Raw genomic sequence first — 24877 nt, 5'->3', positions numbered from 1 at the left:
AAGAGGAGGGTCAGAGGATGAAGAGGAGAGGGTCAGAGGGTCAGAGGAGCAGAGGATGAAGAGGAGAGGGTCAGAGGGTCAGAGGAGCAGAGGATGAAGAGGAGAGGGTCAGAGGGTCAGAGGAGCAGAGGATGAAGAGGAGAGGGTCAGAGGAGCAGAGGATGAAGAGGAGAGGGTCAGAGGATGAAGAGGAGGGGGTCAGAGGAGCAGAGGATGAAGAGGAGAGGAGCAGAGGATGAAGAGGAGAGGGTCAGAGGATGAAGAGGAGAAAGTCAGAGGAGCAGAGGATGAAGAGGAGGGTCAGAGGATGAAGAGGAGAGGGTCAGAGGGTCAGAGGAGCAGAGGATGAAGAGGAGAGGGTCAGAGGGTCAGAGGAGCAGAGGATGAAGAGGAGAGGGTCAGAGGGTCAGAGGAGCAGAGGATGAAGAGGAGAGGGTCAGAGGAGCAGAGGATGAAGAGGAGAGGGTCAGAGGATGAAGAGGAGGGGGTCAGAGGAGCAGAGGATGAAGAGGAGAGGAGCAGACGATGAAGAGGAGGGGGTCAGAGGATGAAGAGGAGAGGGTCAGAGGAGCAGAGGATGAAGAGGAGAGGGTCAGAGGATGAAGAGGATGAAGAGGAGAGGGTCAGAGGATGAAGAGGATGAAGAGGAGAGGGTCAGAGGAGCAGAGGATGAAGAGGAGAGGGTCAGAGGATGAAGAGGATGAAGAGGAGAGGGTCAGAGGAGCAGAGGATGAAGAGGAGAGGGTCAGAGGGTCAGAGGATGAAGAGGAGCAGAGAATGAAGAGGAGCAGAGGAGGAAGAGGAGAGGGTCAGAGGGTCGTGCTTTTACCGAGTGCGTCCTTAGAGCTGCTGTGATCTTGGACAGGGCCAGTTCCCACAGTTCCTCGACGTAGGCGCGATTCACGAGGCCCTGAGTCGTGTGAAGAACGTGATCCTCCACCACGAAGAACCTACAGGAACAAAGACACGACCAGCGTAACCACGTTTAAACTCATCACTTCAGTTTGTTAAAAAATATATAAACGACCCGTCAAAAGGTGGACGCGCTGAATAATCACGGAAATAAAGAAGAAAAACACGTGAAGATTCTCAGAAAATTTGTGTTAGATTAAAAAAAAATGTAAAAATGATCAAGGAAGCTCATCGAGAAAAGGACAAGAATTTGAGCTGTCGACGAAACAAAATGAGGATCAAAAAGTGAGAATTTGAAGATAAAATGAAAGAAATATTCAGTCAATTAACTCTTTCCTACATAATCCCACACGTCCTGTTTCACGTATTTGATGTGTTCAGTTTGTACAAAATGTAGAACGTAGTAAACATAGAAAGAAAAACAAAAAAAAACACCGAATGAGAAGTTGAGTTTAGATCTTTTAATCCACGCACAAGATTCTGCTTCGTTTCGTGTTATTAATAGTCACGATACTCAAATTTCAACCTCGAGTTCAAGACTAAGGAATCGACTCGATACTCAACACTTAAAAGCTCGTTTGTTTCATCGCTTTACACTTTAAACCGCTTTTTAGATTTTAGTCAATGGGATTTTCCGTATCGATACCTGTCAAAAATGAGTATTGAGTTTCGATACCAGTTTTTCGTTTCGATTAGCATCTGATTTTTGATGCTTTTGTCAACTCTACTCACGAATAACGTTATAAATTCCGACCACAGCCTGATATAAAATGCACAATTACGTCTATTTGCTTCGTTAAAACTGTAGTAGTTGATGGATGGAGTGTCTTGCCCAAGGACACAAAGTCAGCAGTGGAAATCCTCGGGTCAAAGAGCAAACATTTAACGTGTAATTGGTCTGAATGGAAACGCTAACCTTCTACATGTTGGAGTTTTTTTTTCGTAAATTGTCTGCTAAAACTGGACAGACACTAAAAACAACACAAAGGAGCCGGTTTTTCCTGCGTCGTATCATTGGAGTGATGGATAGCGGAAACGTTCCGGCCAAAACGGGCATCGGGAATCGGTCGGGAGCCAGTCAAAGTCTATGAAACGAGCTGTCGCTAAAATGTTCAAATGTTCCTGCTTCTCCGGGCGCCGGTTCTGCCAAAGAACACACCGCTCTAACAATGGAGAGATGGGTCGGAACGGGAGATGGGAAACAGACAGGGAACATTTGGGATGGAAGTGCGGACGGAGGAAAGAATGGAGGAGTGTGTGGAGGAAAGTTCATAGAAAGCAGGCGCAGGTGGGCGGAGGGGTTTGGCGATGTACTCGGGTAAAGAGTACAGCTGTCCGTCACGATATCGCGGTTCATCTTTCGAGGTTTCGCGGATTTTTTTTGGTACAATTTTACACACTTTTTTACATAAACGTCGGATCGCAGTGTGACTCTGAAGTGCTGTACGTTTGCAATTCATTTTCTCCCCGACAAAACCCGCAATGTCGATGAAACGTTCCGCACCGACAAAGATGCCGACGAAGGTTTGAACTTTGAGAGAGTTTAAACGAGAGAGAAATGTGAGAAAATGTTAACGCCCGTGTGAGAAAAGTGTATAAAGTGTGTGGTGAGGGGTTTTACAGACAAAAACAGAGAGAATAATGTAAAAAATAAAGTTGACAGTTCGTGGATTTCGCCGATTGCGGGTTATTTTTAGAACGTAACCCCCGCGATAAACGAGGGGCCGCTGTATAAAGAAGTGGACTGAGTGAGCGCGACGTCACCCACAGCGTTCGGCTCCAGTCAAATGAAGCTAATCGAGGCTAACAGTTATAGCGGCCATTTTGGAATTCAGGCTGCGAGTATCATAGCAACCAAAGAGCCAATCCAGAGCAAGGTTGTTGAAGGTAACGCCCATTCCCGTCCGTAACTCTGATTTAGCAGTGTACGCGTGTTCAACAAACGTCAAAGATGAAACGTTCACCCGCGCAGTCGATATATTAAAGTGAGCTAACTCTATAGCGTCGGATGCTAACGCTGCCGATAGACTCGCGGTTGTGGGAACTTTCATTACCGTAACTCCGCAACCGATTGTTCGATCATGTAAATCCAAACGGCGTCTTAAAGCAGAGGCGCGGGGCTCTTTAAATGTCACTGTCATTACGGTAAAGAGCTTACGTCGCCCTCGAAGACGACCAATCAGAGCGCAGTTATTCGATGCGTCAAAGGAAAAATAAGGATGGATGTGTAAAATAGAGGTAGCTGTGTGGAAAAAAGTACACGCCGATACTTCCTCTAACATGATTTTTATGGCTAAAAAAATAATAAAAGTCTAGGCGAGTTAATGTGCTCAGTCCTTAAAGGGTTAATGGCGTAAGAACGGAAGAATCAACCAAATTTTCTGATAAGTTTTACAAATTTTCCCGGTTTACTTTGAAATTCATATGTAAAAGCAGTGGAACTATTAAGGAACGCTGTGTTATTGGTTGCAATTTTCCTAAACCATCCCAATCCTAAAAATAAAAAGGTGCTTAGCGACGCTGTCAATCAAACCTGTTGCTAACGCTACCGGGAGCGACGTCAGGGAAAGACGGCGCCTGATTCGTCTGTTATTAATGTTCAGATCTTGATTTACAGACACAATAGTGAAATTGTAGAGCGAGTTAATACGAGTCGATGGACCAGGAAGTGCAGCCCGCGATCACTTCCTGTTTAGCACACAGCGGCTAGCACGTTAGCTATGTCCATTTATATAAACAGTCTATGCTTCCACTTTAACTTATAATTTAAAGGTAATGTAATTAGGACAAAACATTAACTCACACAAGGTTTTCAAACTGTTTTTTTCAGACAGAGAAAAGTAAAGTCACAACAGAAACGATATTTAAATCCAAAACTCAAACTTACCCCACGATCTGATTGAAGTACCGTCTGTATCCGTCCAGTGTCTCATGCTGAAGGGAAAATAAAGACGTTTAATTACAATACGTACAATAATTATGATACTTTTATAGTGTTTTTTGTTGTTTTATCAGTAGACCTGTCACTATATCAACTTATCGTTCAACATATTTTAACTTAAACAATGTATTTTTAGCGCAGTATTTATCATTTTTACAGTATCTTTGAAGTAATGGGAAGGTTTTTGTTATTTTAGTTCTAATGCAATAAAATTTGAACTGTAGAGGGATGAAAAAGTCACTTCTGTGGAAAATTATTGGTTCATTCTGCAGCTCAGCCTTTTAATCATACTATTTATTTATTTATTTATTCATTCATTTATTAATTAATTCATCCATTTATTCATTTTTTATTAATTAATTTATTATTTATTTATTCATTTTTTATTAATTAATGTATTATTTATTTTTTATTTTTTAATTTATTTATCTATATATTATTTATTTATTTATCCTGTTTATTGGTATAACCTTAGTGGCAAAAAGTAGCTTAAATATTATCATTTATCATTATACTTTTCTGTAAACTACTTCCAAAACTGCCAGAATAATTCTTCTGTTTGTTACTCATTTATACAGAACAGTTAACACAAAACTGAGGAAAAACGGGCTTTTCGTTGCTTTGATTCACAAAAATTAAATATTCTCCGAGGAAAAAGCAAAACTGGAGACTTTTGTGACACAATCGCACTTTAATAATCGGATAATAAACTTTCATCCACACTCCTGCTCATGTTTTTACTGTTTTATATGGACTTTTTACTTGTTTTTTTGTTTGTTTTTCTGTTTGTATTGTATTGTGATTGTAATAAACATAAAGAAATAAAGAAATCAAGTTAAAAATGTGTTACCGTGGCGTATAAATCAGTGAAAAAACATCACACAGGATTGTAAAACACGGTTCTGTCGGTATAAATGTGAGGCCATTGTGCTCATGGGTCATTTATGAGATTATGAGACGAGTTTATTGTTTTATTGTTTGTTTTTTTTCTGTGACAAAGACAATAAAAAGGTAAAAAAAGAGCAAATTTGTCTCTGCATTTGACCCATTCTTCAGCATCAGGAGCAGTGGGACACATTTCCAGCTGGTCTTGGTCAGGACTACCTTAGCTGGAGGACTTGAGCTAAGTTTTGAGTTTACGTGGGAAACCGGAGTAGCCGCCGCAGTAACTATTGACTTAGCAGCTGAAGCTAGCTAGAGGCACTGCTCCGTCTGAAGCTCCGTTACTCAAATTCGACTTTAATCTGAGTTTTGTTTTGACACAATCCGACTTTAAAGACCCGACTTAGACGGAACTAAAACAGGTGAGCAGATACGTCCCTCTCTAACTGTAGTCCAGTCGCAAGCTAGCTAGCGTTAGCCAACAGTTTTTTGTTGCGCGTTCACGGCCCAGTTTAGGAGTTTTTATTTTCGTTTTGCTCACTCCTGAAAAAGCATCGTTTAAATCTATTTTGTTTGTTTTTTTCTCGAGTCGTCAAACCGTCTAAAAATCAGGCCGTGTTCGCTAACGTTTGCGTCGCTCAACATTCCACCATAAACATACATGCAGAACCGTCTTTACACTTTAATATTGTGCGTTTGTGTGTGTGCGTGTGTGTTTGTGGTTAAAACAGGCGGTGCACAAACGTGGAGAGGGGTGTAGTGCGTCGTTAGCGGGTCGTACCATGTTAGAGTGCGGCTGCAGCACGAGCCGGGCCTGTTTCCGCCGCTGCTTCCTGTAGTAGTTCTCAAACTCATCGTGCAAACCCTAAAACAACAACAACACACACACAGGGCAGAGTGCAAAGGTCAAAGGGCGCACAGTGGGGTCAGTTCAGGGGAGCTGAGGTGACAAGTGCAGAGGAGGAGGAGGAGGGAGAGGAGGAGGTAAAAACATGGAGGTGACGTTAATCGAAAACAACAAAATACAACAAAAACATGACAAAAATGGGAAAGAAAATGTACAAATTTAGTCATTTTGAAAGAATAAAACATAAAAAAAACATTTATATCTTCATATTTAACAACAGGTTAATCAAAAACAAACGTAAGGAGTTTTCTTGACATTTATTCACAGGTTTATCGGCGCCATTTTGAGGACTTTTCACAATTGAAAACAGAATATTTGTTTGGTTTTTTTTGGTGAACTGCTATGGCAATGGTGCAAAACGTTTTACCAGATGCAAAATGTTAAAAACAAGGACGTTTATAAAGACGTTAAAAGTGAAACGTCTTGAATTTGAAAAAAAAGGTAAAATATGAAGGAGCTTATGGCAAAACTTTCACTACATTTCAACCTTTATTTGGTCAAAAACGTATATTAAAAAACTCTGTGTACAATAGAAATAATTGTTGACTATTTGAACAACTTAAAAAAATGTTAGTTTCCGCCCTTTACAACATAAAACACTGGATTTGTGTTTTTGTGTCATTGAGCAAGACGATTTTAACAATCTGTATTTATATAAAGTCAAATTAAACGTGTGGATCGTGTTTTTTTAGATGTTTTTAGATAAACAATCTGCCTTTTTAGATAAATAAATACCAAAAACTACCAAATCTTCAGCTCGCTCACTCAATTCTCCCTTTGTCTCATATAAATCTGTATAATTTAAATAAAAACATTAATCGTTTAAAACCCGATCAATCGTCTCATCGTCTAAAGTCCCGCCGTCCGTCGTCTCGTCTCCGTGTTTGTGGACGTACGTCATGTCTCCGGACTCTGATAAACCTCAGATCTCACACAGTCGTATCAGTCGAGCTTCAAAGTCTCTGATTATCTTTGTGCGTCTGCTCAGGTCTGAGTGAGGTCATATCTAAAAGCACAGAGCACAGGCCTGACGCAGCGATAACAGAGCTCCTCCCACCAAACAGAGCTCCTCCCACCGAACAGAGCTCCTCCCACCAAACAGGGCTCCTCCCACCAAACAGAGCTCCTCCCACCAAACAGGGCTCCTCCCACCAAACAGAGCTCCTCCCACCAAACGGAGCTCCTCCCACCAAACAGAGCCCCTCCCACCAAACAGGGCTCCTCCCACCAAACAGAGCTCCTCCCACCAAACAGGGCTCCTCCCACCAAACAGGGCTCCTCCCACCAAACAGGGCTCCTCCCACCAACCAGAGCTCCTCCCACCAACCAGAGCTCCTCCCACCAAACAGGGCTCCTCCCACCAAACACGGCTCCTCCCACCAAACAGAGCTCCTCCCACCAAACAGGGCTCCTCCCGCCAAACAGAGCTCCTCCCGCCAAACAGAGCTCCTCCCACCAAACAGAGCTCCTCCCGCCAAACAGAGCTCCTCCCGCCAAACAGAGCTCCTCCCGCCAAACAGAGCTCCTCCCACCAAACACAGCTCCTCCCACCAAACACGGCTCCTCCCACCAAACAGAGCTCCTCCCACCAAACAGGGCTCCTCCCGCCAAACAGAGCTCCTCCCGCCAAACAGAGCTCCTCCCGCCAAACAGAGCTCCTCCCGCCAAACAGAGCTCCTCCCGCCAAACAGAGCTCCTCCCACCAAACAGAGCTCCTCCCGCCAAACAGAGCTCCTCCCGCCAAACAGAGCTCCTCCCGCCAAACAGAGCTCCTCCCACCAAACAGAGCTCCTCCCACCAAACAGAGCTCCTCCCGCCAAACAGAGCTCCTCCCACCAAACAGAGCTCCTCCCGCCAAACAGAGCTCCTCCCACCAAACACAGCTCCTCCCACCAAACACAGCTCCTCCCACCAAACAGAGCTCCTCCCGCCAAACACAGCTCCTCCCGCCAAACAGAGCTCCTCCCACCAAACACAGCTCCTCCCACCAAACAGGGCTCCTCCCACCAAACAGAGCTCCTCCCACCAAAAACAGCTCCTCCCACCAAACACAGTTCCTCCCACCAAACACAGAGCTCCTCCCACCAACCAGAGCTCCTCCCACCAAACACGGTTCCTCCCGCCAAACACATCTCTTTTAAACTCTTGAAGTTTTATTTGGACTGATTCATGTTTGAGTTTAATCTTTAATCGACTATTTTCACGACGCCATTTTCATTACCTCCCCCTGCGCGCCATCAGCACACCACCACTCTGTACACACTTCTGTCTCCAGTTTTATTTTATTAATCCGTGATACTCGTAGGATTTGTAGTCACTTTGGTACAAATGAAAAAAAAACCAAACATCTGCTCCTCACTAGTGAAACGTGCATCTGTCCATAGGGGGCGCTGACGTCGACACGGCGCTTTGTTGTGATGACGTTTACGGCGACTTCAGCTCCTCTGGACACCACAGTTTTCTCATTACCTTCTTTTATGAAGTGGTTTCAGATGAATATTGTGATTTAAAATGTGTAAATTATGACAGAGATGAGAACCATAGAGACACAAGCTCAGTAGGTCTGATTTAACCAGTCGTAGTGTCCGTTTTGTATCCGTCTCTTTCCCTCTCTTTCTCCCTTTCTTTCTCTCTATTTCTCCCACTCTCCATTTCTCTCTTTCCATTTCTCCCACTCTCTCTCTCTCGCTTTCTTTCTTTCTCTCCATTTCTCCCTTTCTTTCTATTTCTCCCTTTCTTTCTATTTCTCCCTTTCTCTTTTTTTCTTTCTCTCCATTTCTCTCTTATTTCTCTCTATTTCTCCCTCTCTCCTCCCTCTCTCTCTCTTTCTATCCCTCTTTCTCTCCCTCCCTCCCTCCTTTCTCTCTCTCTATCCCTCTCTTTCTTTCTCTCTCTATTTCTCCCTCTCTCCTTCTCCCTTTCTATCCCTCTCTTTCATCTCTAGACTCATGTGGATCATTTCATCTGCTCTAAACCATTCCCCAGTCGTAGCGTCCGCTCCACAGATCTCTCTCCTTCTCTCTCTCTTTCTATCCCTCTCTTTCTCTCTCTCTTTCCTAAAGGTAAACCGTTCCCCACAGTCGTAGCGTCCGCTCCACAGATCTGGACACACAGTCGTTGATCTCAGGGGAGGGGCTTAAACACTGTTTTGGTTCAGAGGTGACAGACGAACGCTCGGATTGTGTTTATTCCCAGTTTGACCCTCAGCCGAACAATGAGCATTCACCGCATTCTACGCCGGGAACAGCGGAGCGGCCGTGAACTCGGAACGCCGGGCGGGTCAATGTCTCCGAACAAAAGGAAAACTAGGCTGTGCGCGGTGGGAGTAATCGAACCGGAATCTGAACGGAATTAGGAAATCACAACCCGCTAAAGTGTGTCAGATGCCCTCCCTCTGTGTCAGAATCTTTTTTTTTTCCAGATTCAGATTTTTTTCTCTTTCTTCTGGCCGTGTTTCAAATATAAACTTTGAACAGAATCTTATTATTAAAACAGAAATCCAACTGCACGGCTTGTCAGAAAAAATATAATTTGATATTTTCCCTGATCGTTCACTCGATTATTTACAGGATTGTTTGTAAATTTGTGTATTTTTGATGAATACAAGTAAAAAACACTACAGTAATAATTAAAACAACTGAAATATCCGTCTTTTAAATCATCCCTACTGCGCTTGTCTCTCTATGGTTCTCATCTCTGACACTCGTGGATCATTTTTTTTTATAATTTACACGTTTTAAAATCACAATATTCATCTGAAACGACTTCATAAAAGAAACAAGTCAGCCGTGTTCTGCGTTAGAAAAACTGCGGTGTCGAAAAGAAGCTGACGTCGCCGTAAACGTCATCACGACAAAGCGGCGTGTGGCCGTCAGCGCCCCCTATGGACAGATGCACGTCACACTAGAGAGGAGAAGATTTTCATTTGTACCAAAACAAGTATCAGCGATTAAGGAAATAAAACTGAAGAATCAAGTACGTCACAGTGGGCGTGTCACAGTGGGCGTGTCACAGTGGAGGTGAAAATGGTGAATGGCGTCTTGATTGAAAATATGCTGTTTCTTTCTCTCCCCCTCTTTCTTTCTCCCTCTCTCTTTCTGGGTCTCCCTTTCTTTCTATTTCTCCCACTTTTGTTCTCCCTTTCTTTCCCTTCATTTCTCCCACTTTCTCTCTATTTCTTTCTCCCTTTCACTCTATTTCTCCCATTCTTTCTCTGTTTCTCTCATTCTCCCTTTCTCTCTCTTTCTATTTCCTCTATTTCTCCCTTTCTCTCCATTGCTCCCACTCTCTCTCTTTCTATTTCTCCCTCTCTCATTCTCCCTCTCTTTCTCTACATTGCTCCCACTCTCTCTTTCTCTCTATATCCTCTATTTCTCCCTCTCTCATTCTCTCTATTGCTCCCACTGTCTCTTTCTCCCTCTCTCTTTCTCTCCATTTCCTCTATTTATCCCTCTCTTTCTCTCCATTGCTCCCACTCTCTCTCTTTCTCTCTATTTCTCCCTGTGTTTCTCATATATTTCTCCCTCTCATTCTCCCTTTTATTTCTCCCTCTCCCTTTCTCTCATCACTCTCTTTCCTCTTTCTTCTCTAGACTCACTTGGATCATTTCATCTCTGCCGCTCTAAAGTTAAAACGTCGCTGTTAAAACCCCACTCCCACCTGATGACATCACGAGGTGGACCGTCACATATTGATCTTTGCAGATGCGACAGACGGATAATAAAGTGCGACTCAAACGTGTGTGAATGAAACTCCAGGTCTGTTTCTGACACGTCGCCGTCATTATAACTCGACTTAAACGTCACGCGTGTCCGTCCCTTTAAACACGACTCAAACACAAACACATCCCTCTGAATTGCGGCGGTGCCTTTTCCAGTCTGTGACCTCAGAGTCGTTGGATCGTCGACTTAAATGGCGGGAGCGCAGTCGAGTCTAGACGGCGTTCCCGCTGCACCTGCGTCGCACGTGTTTCTGTGACACATTTTTGGGTCGCGCTTTGGGCCTCTCACTTTCTCTGATAAACACGGTGATTACAAAATGGCTCCCGTTCATTTATTTGGAAAGTAAATTTGGACGCAAACTCCGCTCCTGCAGTCCACGTTTCATTCCTGCTTTTCCAAAATTTGATCCAAGTGTAATTTGAACAATGCGGCTTTGTTCTGTCCGGGGTTAAACGGCCGGAATAACCGCGTTGCGATTACGTTCGCCGTGTACGTCGTTTTCACCGCGTTTGTGACCTTTAAGAACGGACGATCGCCATCACTCGCAATTTAGAGTTTTACACTGATGCGACGCAGAAAAGGTGCACTGTGGAACTTTTCTGCCGGAGGGAACGTGCGCCCTGCTCGTCTCCATGGAAACGTTATTGCTTCACCTGGGATTTTCCACACGCTCTTGCATTTATTAAAACAGCAGGTGTTTTTTTGGCGTTGTCCTGAGCGGTAACTCGGTGATGTCGTCCGTTTGTCTCCATGGAGATAAGTTCAGTGCGATACTGTGGGACATTCCCAAACATCTTTACTGAAACATGCGATTGTCCAGCTTCCTCTCTTCCCCCTCATCTCTCATCTCCTAACACTCCTCTCTTTGCTCGCTGACTCCCTCCTCTCTCCCTCCCATCCCTCTATCAGCTCACTCTTTTTTCTTTCTCCCTTCTTTCTTATCCATCTCTCTTCCCCTTCCACCTCTGTTCCCTGTTCTTTCCCTCACCTCCTCCTTCTGTCGCTCCCTTTCTGTTTACCCTTCTCTGTCCCTCACTACTCGCTTTCCCTTTTCCCTCTTCTCTATCCTCCTCCTCCTTGTCTCCCCTCTACTCCTCCCTCCCCCCGTCCTTTCCTTCCTCGCTCCTCTCCTCTAACTCCTCTCCCTCTTCTCTGTCCCCTGTCCTTTCCCTCCCCTCCCCTCTTCCCTTCTCTCCGTCCCCTGTCCTTTCCCTCTTCCCTTCTCTCCATCCCGTCCTTTCTCTCCCCTCTCCTCTTCCCTTCTCTCCGTCCCCTGTCCTTTCCCTCCCCTCTTCCCTCCTCTCTCTCCGTCCCCTGTCCTTTCTCTCCTCTCCCCTCTCCTCTTCCCTTCTCTCCGTCCCGTCCTTTCTCTCCTCTCTCCTCTTCCCTTCTCTCCTTCCCCTGTCCTTTCCCTCCCCTCTTCCCTTCTCTCCGTCCCCTGTCCTTTCCCTCCCCTCTTCCCTTCTCTCCGTCCCCTGTCCTTTCTCTCCCCCCTCCTCTCCTCTTCCCTTCTCTCCGTCCCGTCCTTTCCCTCCCCTCTTCCCTTCTCTGCGTCCCCTGTCCTTTCTCTCCTCTCCCCTTCCCTTCTCTGTCCCGTCCTTTCTCTCCCCCCTCCTCTCCTCTTCCCTCCTCTCTCTCCGTCCCCTGTCCTTTCTCTCCTCTCCTCTCCTCTTCCCTCTCCTCTCCATCCCCTCTCCTTTCCCTCTCCTCTTCCCTCCTCTCTCCGTCCCCTGTCCTTTCCCTCCCCTCTCCTCTCCTCTTCTCTCCGTCCCCTGTCCTTTCCCTCCCCTCTTCCCTCTCCTCTCCGTCCCCTGTCCTTTCTCTCCTCTCCTCTTCCCTCTCCTCTCCGTCCCGTCCTTTCCCTCTCCTCTTCCCTCCTCTCTCTCCGTCCCCTGTCCTTTCCCTCACCTTTCCTCCCTCCGTACCTCTGCGGTTCACTTTCTCTTTCCTGCCCAGAGTTCGTGCACTTCCTGTGGGCCCCAAAAACACAGACATGGACCCGGCGCGTGGAGGTTATGTCCCGGTCAACACCCCTCCAGCTCCCTGCCCCTCAGCCTGCGGGACAAGCCCAGGATGAGTGAGCGAGGCTGGGGCGAGAGGCACGACAGAGGCCCTCAGTCTGGAGCTAAGAGTCAGAAAGTGGAACAGATGAGGAGATATGAAAACTCAACAGATAAAGGCAGAACAAACGAGGAAAATGTGCAGCTTTGTGCTCGAAAACACCTAAATCTTCAGTTCGTCCTGCCTCCAGTGGCCTACGCAATACAGAGTAGCTGGTGACATCACACAGAACTACCTCGATTACAGCCAGGTGTTTTTGATCGCAAACGCCCGGCTGCAGGGGGCGGAATTTGAAGTGTGTAAACCTGTTAGACCAATCACACTGTTCCTCTTACCTCCAGACTCCGCCCAGTTTAGCAGCTCTATTTGAAATGTGGTTGTGGGCGGAGTTTAGGAGTTTACTTCCACTTTAATGCATTATAAACCATTAATTCATCATATCGAATTTTTTTTGTAGTTTTTTTTTTTAATATAGTGTCGATATATAAACACAACTATAACATTTTATTATTATTATTTATTATTATTATTAATGTTTTTATTTATTTAATTGTTATTTATTTGTGTATTTAATTACATTTTTATTTTGTATTTATTTATGTATTTAATTTAATTTATATTTATTTTTATATATATATTTAATTCAATTACATTTTTAATTATTTATTTATTTTTTACATTTTGTTCATTTAAGACATAACGGTAAAAACATACTAACGCACATTAACGTGGATTTAAAAACCGCAAAACTGAACCCTACCTTCCCACTTTAAGGTACACTACCAGTCAAATATTTGGACACGCCCTCTATTTACATGTTTTTCTCTCTTCTTCTCTCTTGTTTACTACTTTCTACATTTTGTATACACACAGAAAACACCAAATATATAAAGCAAAAGGAAATAAACGTTTGAAAACTCAACTAAACGAAGAGACTGTTTAAAACGGCGCTGATCTGGATTGAGATGTTTTGCTAACTCAACCAATTTTTTTTTAAATATACATATACATTTTTTATTCAAATTCTTTGCTTTGTTTTTACACTGCTATAAAATGAGCTTTAAGTAAATAAATACATCTTCTGAGTGCGTAAATAAGAAGCAAAAACAACTCAATTTTGCATAGTATTGTAAAGATCTGATATTCTGTGTTCAGTTCAGAGTTGACACCTGTTGTTCTTGTGTCTGTTTATGCATTGTTGTTACTGTTTTTCTTTATCGCCATGCCGACGCGTTGACGTGAAGGTTCCATTGGTCAGTCGCCGTTTCAGAGACTGGCTCCGGCGCTGTTGTTTTGCTCTTGTTTTGGCGCGGGTTACGGCCGACAGTAGCCCTTGTGTTCAAGAATATAAACAAACCAGAAGAAAATTTGGCGCGTTTCCTTACGCCAGAACGCTGCAATACGTCTCCTTTAAACTCAGGAAAAGGAAAACGGGCAACGGACCCAGTTTAGAGTTCACAAATCACACACAAAATGGACCCACGTGATGCTTTTAGTCGTGTTCTGACGTGGTTTCCTCCTCCAAAACGCACCTGAGTAAGACTTTATTATTAGTAAAGTGAGTGTTTCTGAATGAATCTCTCACCAGAACAGTGTAGATGTGAAGACAGCGATAAACGGGAGAGAAATCCACCAGCTCCTGAGCTCCGGGCACCTGCGCAAAACATTATTTCACCTCATGAGCAACTTGGAAAAACGTTTATTTGAGTAAAATCAAACGTAATCTGTATCTACGACAAGTTAAAGTTAAAGAAAAGTGCTCAAGAAAAGTCTCACCTCCTCCTCGTCTTCCTCCTCGTCTAAGATCCCGGAGTCTTGTTCTGAAAAAGGGCTGCCGCCATTTTGAACCGCGCTCGCCGTGGTAACAGCCAGCTCCTTCCTGTTCCGTCGTCCAATCAGAGGCCTCGGGTGAGTGGACACTGAGCTGTCCAGGGAGCGCTGCAGCTGAGCCTGGACGGGATCAGACGAGGTGGAAAATACAGACGTTTACATTTGTTATCAAGTGTAATGGAGGAGAAAACAGTTAAATATGTAGAGTGTCCATGATTAAAGAGACACACTGAGCTTGTGTCTCTATACTGCAGTTTATGGATTATAACTCGCACTTTTTTCATAGTTTGGCCAAGGGACGTATACTCAGACTAATCCTCCAACTTCAGTGCGCGACTTATGCTCCGACTCCGGCGCGACTTATACTCCAACTCCGGCGCGACTTATACTCCAACTTCAGTGCGACTTATACTCCAACTTCAGTGCGACTTATACTCCAACTTCAGTGCGACTTATACTCCAACTTCAGTGCGACTTATACTCCAACTTCAGTGCGACTTATACTCCAACTTCAGTGCGACTTATACTCCGACGCGACTTGTACTCCGACGCGTCATATACTCCGACGCGACATATACTTCAACTTCAGTGTGACTTATACTCCGACACGACATATACTCCGACGCAACATATACTTCAACTTCAGTGTGACTTATACTCCGACGCGACATATACTCCGACGCGACATATACTCCGACGCGACATATACTCCGACGCGACATATACTCCGACGCGACATATACTTCAACTTCAGTGTGACTTATACTCCGACGCGACATATACTCCGACGCGACATATACTCCGACGCAACATATACTCCGACGCGACATATACTTAAACTTCAGTGTGACTTATACTCCGACGCGACATATACTCCGACGCGACATATACTCCGACGCGACATATACTCCGACGCGACATATACTCCGACGCGACATATACTCCGACGCGACATATACTCCGACGCGTCATATACTTCAACTTCAGTGTGACTTATACTCAGATGTGATTTATGTTTTTTTCTTAATTATTATGCATTTTTTTGGCTGATGCGACTTATACTCCAGAAAATGAAGTAGTTATAATCTATGACACGCGTGGATCATTATGTTATCACTTTTAAATTACAAGCACTTTTATATTAAGCAGCATTTTTTTATTTGTTTTCGTTTTACCAAAATGACAAGGCGACGCTGCCGAATCCTAAAAGTATCACAGATTAATAAAGTAAAATTGGTGAACGAAGTGTGTACGTCACAGTGGGCGTGTCACAGTGGAGGTGAGAACGAGGGTAAATCGACAAAATGGCGTCTTGAAAATAAGCGATTAAAGATTGCTCGAACGTGAATCACTCCAAATACAACTTCAAGACAGTAAATGTTTGAAGAGGAGAAACAACTATAACATGGTTTAAAGCTCTGAAAAGTCCATTTTGCAGAATAAGTCTGATTTAAACTCCTCCCCCAAAAAACACCTACGACCTTTAAATCTCCAATGTCTTGAAGTAAACAAAAAATATCTATTTTCGGGGAAAGTAAAAGCCAAAAGTAAAATCTGTCAACGGGACAAAAAAAGCTGGAGACTCAAACTCCTTTTCACTCCTATAATTTGTTGTTCCAGTTGACAGATTTTACTTTTGGCTTTTACTCTGAATCAGACCTGGACGACACAGATATTTTGGGAAATTGCGCAATTATTCTGTTTGTTAGAGACAAACAGCTGAGCAGCCAGAGAACACGGCTAAAATAAAGTCTCAAATATCAGTAACACGGTAAAAAACAACATGCAATATAGTAAATTAACTCAACTAATGACAACTTTCTTGTCATTGAGAAAATAAAATAAAATTCATAATACTCTGCCACATTACAAATAATTCCAAACAACATTATTTCACAGTTGTCATGGTTATCAAATCTTAAAAGCTGCAGTTTTTAAAATAAAATAAAACAAACTAAACTAAAGAATAATAAAAACTAAAGTAAAAATAAACTAAAAAAAAACCTAAAAAATATACTAAAACTAAACTAAACTGAATTTAATGAAGTTAATATAAAATAAAATAAAACCAACTAAACTAAAATAAAATAAAAAATAAATAAATAAATACATAAAAAAATAAATAAATAAAATAAAAATTAAAAATAAAATAAATAAATAAATTTTAAAAATAAAATAAATAAATTTTAAAAATAAATAAATAAATAATAACACTTTTATTTTTTTTCCCCCCTGTCTGGATATAGTTCTACACTTTCCCATTTTGCACAGCTCTGTTTGTTCTTGTGGCTTGTATATTGAAATTTGGACCAAAAAGTTGCCCGATAAACCCATAACTGGTGGATTAACCCAAAAAACCAACCCTGCGTTTGTCCCTGTGCGTTTAAGAATTATCAAAAGAATCGTGACCGCTGCCTTGGATATTCACAGCTCAAAATAAAATACGTTTCAAATGGTCAGCCGTCCTCAAAATGGCGTCTGTAAGATGAACCTCGCCCTTAAACCCGTGACTGTTTTTTTTATGTTTTTCCTGAACTCACCGCGTTTGAAAAGTGACACCAACTTTGTCACGTAGATCAGAGGAAACCGTAAAGACCCTCACAATGCCAACGGTGACAAAGACCTTTTTTTTTTTTTTAAACGTTTATTTTTACGTCAAGTTTTTGGGAAACCTTAAAAAGCTACAGCTCCTCCAGGACGTAGTAAGCGCCCTCTGAATCACCGTCCCCACACCCTGTCCCGCGACGAAACTGGAAACAACCAATAAACACGCAAACATCGACTCAAAATATCCAAGAAAAGACAGGAAGGGCCGAGCCGGAAGGATGAGGAAGACTCCAGGACGCGTTAAAAGTCCTGACAGAGGGAGGAAGAGGACACCGTTTGTGAACTGTAGCTGCACCGCGCATGTAAATCCATCAGAGCGAACGAGTGGAGGCAACAGCGCCACCCTCTGGACGAACACGGCTCCAATTTGACCTCCACAAATATTCGCTGGAACGTTTACTTCATGTTACACTTCACATGTAAATCCATCGGAAGCAAGACCTGGATGCAACAGCGCCACCTCTGGACGAACGCCGTTACTCCTTCTGTTCTGCGTACGTGTAAAAACGCAACATCTTAAGAACTTAAAGCGATAATACGGAACTTTCTGGCAGTGGAATGTCCGGTTCATGATTTAAAAAGGAAATACAAAGTTAAAACCGTACTTCAGAACATTCTCCATGGAGATAGAGACGCTTTATGTCGTACTGTGGAATATCGTAGCTAAAAGGAACGAGATTTCTATGGAAACGAGCGCAAAAACGCCAAATAAGAGCTTGTTCTGCGGAGATGCGAGCCGCTCAAATTCAGATATGTTTGTTTAGCGATAAAAACAACTGTAATTGGATAAATTGCAAGATAAAAGATTTAAAAAATTAACAAAAATGCTAGCAAAACATGGTCCTAAATCTAGCTAGCAGGCTACAATTTTAGGTTAGCCACGTTGCACTTCCTAACTCGGGGCTCTGAAATGTTCTCCAACCTTCTGAAGAAATTCCGAACTCGGGGCGTTCCAGTTGTCATGTAAAAGTCGGAACTCGGAAAGTCTGACCTCCGAGATTGACTGGAACGCGCCGTAAAAACAAGCTATTTTCTGACCTTAACCGGACCATGAACCCAGCGTCGCGGCGCAAATACCAGTTAGCTAACATCACTTTGTTCTCATCTTAATGATTAAAACATTTTCCTTGGCACCAAACCCTGTGGGAAAACTTCATTACATTTAGGATCAAAGTTAGTTCCATAAACGCCCATTCATTTTTGTCGTTAGCTATTTTCGATGCGTTTTTGAATTAGCGGCGCCACTTCCTTAGCGCAAAAAAAAAAACAGTCGGCACGGCAACAGGCGCTTCAAAGTTACCTCCAAAATGCGTCACGGGTCCTCTGGTTTTAGGTGGATAATGGTTTTCACTGATGAGAAAAACTGTTGAGGATATGAACCGACCAGGAAGACGCGAAACAATTTAAGAAGAGATTGAGAGCAGCACAATGGCATCTTTGATCTGATGCCCACAACATTAAAAACATCACGGGAAGCGACGCCGATAATGGACAAATAATGAGCCGTCTTTGGAAACATTTTAAATTCCAATAAATACGAATTTGGAGCTCTTTCCTGTATAAAAAGAGCATCCAAAAATTAAAAAAAGAAACAACAACTTTGGGTGAAATGGCTCTATTTCTGTCGTTGGATTTAATAAGAAGAATTTTAGATTGAAAGCGCAGCCCGGGGAATTCAGAATGATGGGGAATAAGGGCCGTTGCTGTAGCGATTACAGATTTAAATAACAGATTACAGATTTAAATAACCCGCCGAATGGGGAAAGAGTTTGCAAAATAATAGCATTTGTTTATTACGCTGTGTCGTCTTACTCTGTTCTGATAAAACTCGAGATTTTGTCCATTTTTTTTTTCTTCCAGTATCGATACTTGCTTAAATATCTATAAAAATATCTATATATAATCAAATAATATATATATAAAAAATAATTAATAATAAATAAATAAAAAAAATCTAAAACATAAAAATAAAATAAAAATAAAAATAAAAAAAAAAATAAAAAAAAAAATAGGAAGCTGCTGCGCCGAGGAACAATTTTAGAATAAAAAATGCCCTTCGAGTCTTTTTAAGCGAATAACAAAATCTGATGTTTGATTGTTTGCCGTTTAACGATATTTGACGATCGTATATTATGATATTAACCTTTTAGAATCCACAGCGACGACAAAACGTTTATTTTTTTCACCTGATGTTTATGTCAAGAGCGGGATTTGAACCGCCAACCTTCAGATCAGTGGATGAACGATCTGCAAACTGAGCTGCTGTCGCTTCACAAATAAACGTTTCACTTAAAAAATAATGATAAAATGTGTTTATCTGGGGCGTAAAATCGTTTGCGACGTGATGGTGTAAACGTACAGACATATTTAGTCACATTTTTAGTCATTAATCTGTTCAAAAAGACAAATTTGATGCACTGAGGTCAAACTCAAACATTTTAAACTTTATTTTGATGCTAAAAAATAGACTCGATACTGATTTTGACGCCCAAATGATCATTTTAAAAGCTCTTTTTTAGATAATTTTGTAATTTTCAACACAAAATAACAGCATTTGTTTATTACACCATGTCGTCTTACTGTTCTGATAAAACTAAAGATGAAACTGTTCAAGAAAGATCAAATTTTATCCAGTTATGAGTTGTTTTTTTCTTCCAGTATCGATACTTGCTTAAATATCTATAAAAATATCTATATATAATCTAAAAATATATATTAAAAAATCTAAAAAAACATAAAAAATAAATAAAATAAAAACTAAAACTCTAAATAAAAAAAAAAATCTAATATAGCTATAAAAATCTAGTTTCAATACTAGTTTTAAATCAGTTAAAGGGCTCGTATTAATCTGTTTTCTGATCTGTTCTAATGTCGTTTCCTCGTCACAAACGGACCTGAAGTTGTGTTTTTTTGTTTCATTCTCACATGTTTAACACAAAAATCCTGCATATTTAGTCTGAGTTCTTCTCTCAAACAGAAAACACTGTTCCACCTTGTGATGTCATCATTTGGTAATACAGGAAGTGCTCCACTGTGTTTTTAAACTCCACCTTCACTAGAATCATTTGGATCATTTCAGCTTTTGAATTGTCAATCTACAATCTAATACTGAAAATTGAAATATTCTCCAACCTTCTGAAGAAATTCCGAACTCGGGGCGATCCAGTTGTCATGTAAAAGTCGGAACTCGGAAAGTCTGACCTCCGATGCGCCTTATAGTGCGGAAAATACGGTAATATACGATCTTTAATACCGGATTTTTGATACTTTTGACAAACCAAAACTGGGGAAAAAACAAAAAAAAGTCTGAAAAAAACGACAGAAAAACCAACTCTCGTTCTCGATAAACTCTGGATTCCTTTTCCTTTCACTAATTGGACAACCCTGAGATAAAAGCAGCTACGAATACGAGACTAAACCGACACTTTTGAGGCACCGGGGCCGATGTTCGCGCGTCAATCCTTCGTCATTCCAAAGAGTCGAGGCTCGTTCAGACGTTTATTACCCCAACTATTCTCCTCGAAAACGGATTTGAATAACGAGAAAGAATTTGAGGAGACACTTGAGGTTTGAAGTGGGGCGACCTGCATCATCGCCGACGTCAAACTCGTACAAAAATGTGAAGCATGAGGGTGAAGCGCGGGGGGTTTACGGCAATCGCGACGGCTGAGAGCTGTTTCGGGGGAAGAATACCGCGGGGAGGAATAGCGGTCGGCGTTCCTTTAGTTTAACAGGAATCTTGAGTGAGCACCCTGCCCCCTAAACGCCCCCGAAGAGACGCAACGACACGACCGATTCACTGCCAAACTTTACAACAAGTATCGGAAATCAGTTGCTAATCGATGCTAAAGCTAGTACCGAAGCTAGATTCTCGTTTGAGCAGGAATCGATACTAAAAATTCCCATTCCCAGGACAGAAATGAACCTTTCCTGAATATTACAATGATCTTGAGTTGTATTTTTCACAAGTATAGGGCACATAGACTAGCATACAGTCGTCCCTCGCTATATCGCGGTTCACTTTTTGCTGTTTCGCAGAGTTTTTTAGCATAATTTTTCATACTTTTTTACATCGTATGAACGTGCATTGTGTTCTGCATCCTGATTGGCTAAGGGACCGTAGACCCTTGTGTTCTGCGTCCTGATTGGCTGTTGGACTGTAGACCCTTGTGTTCTGCGTCCTGATTGGCTGTTGGACTGTAGACCCTTGTGTTCTGCGTCCTGATTGGCTAAAGGACTGTAGACCCTTGTGTTCTGCGTCCTGATTGGCTGTATAAAGTGTGTGGTGAGGGGTTTTACAGACAAAAACATATAGAATAACTAAAAAATAAAGCTGATACTTCGCGGATTTCGCCTATTGCGGGTGATTTTTAGAACGTAACGTAAACGAGGGAACACTGTGGAACCTACTAGACACTGAGGGATTAAACAGAAAACAAAGTACGAACATTTAACGTGGAAAATCACATTATATTGTTTAACGAAAAAGTGTTTTTAATTATCAAGTATGAAGTCTATTTGTTATTTTCTCTAATAAAGTTTGAAATTTTAGTTTTGCGTCAACATTTATTAATAGTAATATCATGCACGGTTAAAAGGTCAATTATGTAACTTTTCTGGAGAAGTGTCTTGTCTCCATGGAGATGTTAGTTTTGCCGATAACGTCCCACAGAATGGCATTAAACTTCTTCATTTGTCTAGCTTTTTTTATTCCTTACACGCGTTTTAACTGCTCAAAAATACGTTGAAGAAAATACAATATTTACTGTGAGCGGAGTCGCCTCTCCACAGATCCGACCTGCCTAAAATGTAGAATTATGACGGTAAATTTAACGGGATTTTACCAGATTTTTCCGATTTTTTAAGGAAACTTAGGTCAAAATTGAGGTGAAAATACGTCCAGTTTGTGATTTTTATATCTAATTAAAAAGACGTTTAATGTCTGATAATGAAGAAGTGCGCGGTTAGCATGCTACTCGTTGTTAGCGTTACCATCAAGGCCAACTATAAACTCATCGTGGTGAGTAATTAGGATGTTCAGAATGCATAAAGTCAGCAAGGAATAACTTTTGACCACTGCAAACTTTAAAATTAACTAGTTTTGTTGTTTTTTCATGTTTTTTAAAGTGGTAAAAATTACATACAGGAGCTTTAAGTTATTTTAGGAGCGATAGTTGAAAGTGACAGTAAAGAAGTGTCAGCCATTTTGGACTCCAGAGCGTCCGACCCTCGGCTGACGGCCCCCTCTGGTGTCTGTTTGTGTTAAACCCCGTGATGGTTCAGCCCCGGTCACGAGCGTGCACGTGACAGACCAGGAGCGTGCACGTTTGGCGTCCAGAAACTAGATCCGACTCATCAATCTTACTCCTGCTCGACACAATCTGTTTCACATTTACAGAGAGAGGAGGAGAGAGGAGGAGAGAGGGGGGAGAGAGGAGGAGAGAGGAGGAGAGGGGAGGGGGGAGAGAGGGGGAGAGGGGGGAGGAGAGGGGGAGAGGGGAGGAGAGAGGAGGAGAGAGGGGGGAGGAGAGGGAGGAGAGAGGAGGAGAGAGGAGGAGAGAGGAGAGGAGGAGAGGGGAGGAGAGAGAGGAGAGGAGAGGGGGGAGGAGAGAGGAGGAGAGAGGAGAGGAGGAGAGGGGAGGAGAGAGAGGAGAGGGGAGAGAGAGAGGAGAGGAGAGGAGAGAGGAGGAGAGGGGGGAGGAGAGGAGAGGGGGGAGGAGAGGAGAGGGGGGAGGAGAGAGGAGAGGAGGAGAGGGGAGAGAGAGAGGAGAGGAGAGGAGAGAGGAGGAGAGGAGAGGAGGAGAGGGGAGGAGAGAGAGGAGGAGAGAGGAGGAGAGAGGGGGAGAGAGGAGGAGAGGGGAAGAGAGGGGAGGAGAGGGAGGAGAGAGGAGGAGAGGGGAGGAGAGGAGGAGAGGGGAGAGAGAGAGGAGAGAGGGGAGAGAGAGGAGAGGGGAGAGGAGGAGAGAGGAGGAGAGGGAGGAGGAGAGGGGAGGAGGAGAGGGGGAGAAGGGGGAGAGAGAGGAGAGGGGAGAGGAGGAGAGAGGAGGAGAGGGAGGAGGAGAGGGAGGAGGAGAGGGGGAGAGGGGAGGAGAGAGGAGAGAAGAGGAGAGGGGAGGAGAGAGAGGGGAGGAGAGGGGGAGGAGAGGAGGGAGGAGAGGGGAGAAGAGAGGAGGAGAGAGGAGAGGAGAGGAGGAGGGAGGAGAGGGGAGGAGAGGGGGGAGGAGAGGGGGAGAGGGGAGGAGAGAGGAGAAGAGGGGGGAGGAGAGGAGAGAGGAGAGAAGAGGAGAGAGGAGGAGAGGGGGGAGAGGGGAGGAGAGAGGAGAGAAGAGGAGAGAGGAGGAGAGAGGAGGAGAGGGGAGGAGAGAGAGGGGAGGGGAGGAGAGGGGGAGAGAGGAGGAGAGAGGAGGAGAGGGGAGGAGAGAGAGGGGAGGAGAGAGACGAGAGGAGAGAAGAGAGAGGAGGGGGGGAGAAGAGAGAGGAGAGACACAAGAGGAGAGAGGAGAGAAGAGAGGGAAGAGGAGAGAGACGAGAGACAAGAGAAAAGAGACGAGAGGAGAGAGGGGAGGAGAGAGGAGAGACAAAAGACAAGAGGAGAAAGGGGAGAGAGGAGAGAGAGGAGAGAGATGAGAGGAGAGGAGAGAGAGAGGAGGAGAGAGATGAGAGGAGAAAGGAGAGAGGGGAGAGGGGAGGTCCCAAGACACTGAGACCGTGCAGTACAGGGATGCCACCAATAGGGGACACTTTTTTTAATTTTTTTTAAGCAAAGCGAAGATGGAGCCCAGGGCTAAAACAGGACTAAACCAGGTCTAAACCAGGTCTAAGCCAGGTCTAAGCCAGGTCTAAACCAGGTCTAAGCCAGGTCTAAGCCAGGTCTAAGCCAGGTCTAATCCATCACATGTAGGATTCAAAACTCAATGTAAACATGGAAAAATGTAGAATAAAATACAGCATAGAATTTGAAAAGGGGCATTTGAGATTCACTACTGGAAATGACTTTATTTATGTTCTATATTCAGGACTGAACCAGGACTGAACCAGGACTGAACCAGGACTGAACCAGGACTGAACCAGGTCTGAACCAGGTCTGAACCAGGTCTGTTTGGAAATCCAGGTTTTCCTGTTGCCAACACATGAACTTTGGGGATTAAATGTTAATAAACAATGGAAAATGGACTAAAACTGTACAATCTAATTTAAAAAGGGGCATTTGGCTCTTGTCTGAAAATATGACTCAAGTATGCTCCTCTGTGCAAGTACTCGACCAGGACTAAACTGGGTCCAAGACAGGACTAGAGCGGGACCAAACCCAGTCTAGACCAGAACTAGACCAGAACGAGACCAGAACGAGACCAAAACGAGACCAGAACGAGACCAGAACGAGACCAGAACGAGACCAGAACGAGACAAGACCTAGGAAAGAACTAGACCAGAACTAGACCAGAACTAGACCAGAACTAGACAAGACCTAGACAAGACCTAGACAAGACCTAGACAAGACCTAGACAAGACCTAGACAAGACCTAGACAAGACCTAGACCAGAACGAGACCAGAACGAGACCAGAACGAGACCAGAACGAGACCAGAACGAGACCAGAACGAGACCAGAACTGGACCGGAACTGGACCAAACTAACCAAAAAACAGGGCTGTTTTTTGAATTTTCAGGTCTAACACAGGACTAAACAAGGACTAAAATTGGTCCAGAACTAGACCAGAATGAGACAAGACCTAGGCAAGAACTAGACCAGAACTAGACCAGAACGAGGCAAGAACGAGGCAAGAACGAGGCAAGAACTAGACCAGAATGAGACCAGAATGAGACCAGAACGATACCAGAACTAGACCAGAACGAGGCAAGAACTAGACCAGAACTAGACCAGAACTAGACCAGAACAAGGCAAGAACTAGTCCAGATCTAGGCCTAATAAACTGAGGTCCCAGGACTAAACCAGGACTGTTTCTTTTAAATGATCAGAACCTAATTTGCAGAACTTTGAAAATATGACGAGTTTATTC

At 43.3% G+C, this 24877-nt stretch overlaps 1 protein-coding gene across 2 annotated transcripts in view; it reads right to left on the bottom strand.

Annotated features, from left to right (window-relative positions):
* The window catches only part of exoc6b (exocyst complex component 6B), a 131021-nt gene that overhangs the window by 84595 nt on the left and 21549 nt on the right, over positions 1-24877 (bottom strand). For both annotated transcript variants that reach the window (XM_055229100.1, XM_033983671.2), the window contains exons 7-11: positions 14201-14374; positions 14010-14078; positions 5517-5600; positions 3800-3846; positions 830-950 (exon numbers count right to left, since the gene is read on the bottom strand). In XM_055229100.1, coding sequence (XP_055085075.1) covers positions 830-950; positions 3800-3846; positions 5517-5600; positions 14010-14078; positions 14201-14374 — 495 coding nt within the window. The remainder of the gene's footprint in view (positions 1-829; positions 951-3799; positions 3847-5516; positions 5601-14009; positions 14079-14200; positions 14375-24877) is intronic.

Source organism: Periophthalmus magnuspinnatus, chromosome 18 (assembly GCF_009829125.3).
Source record: "Periophthalmus magnuspinnatus isolate fPerMag1 chromosome 18, fPerMag1.2.pri, whole genome shotgun sequence".
Lineage (NCBI taxonomy): Eukaryota > Metazoa > Chordata > Actinopteri > Gobiiformes > Gobiidae > Periophthalmus > Periophthalmus magnuspinnatus.
Note: the sequence above shows the minus strand (reverse complement) of the source record. Positions and strands in the feature narration are given on the sequence as shown.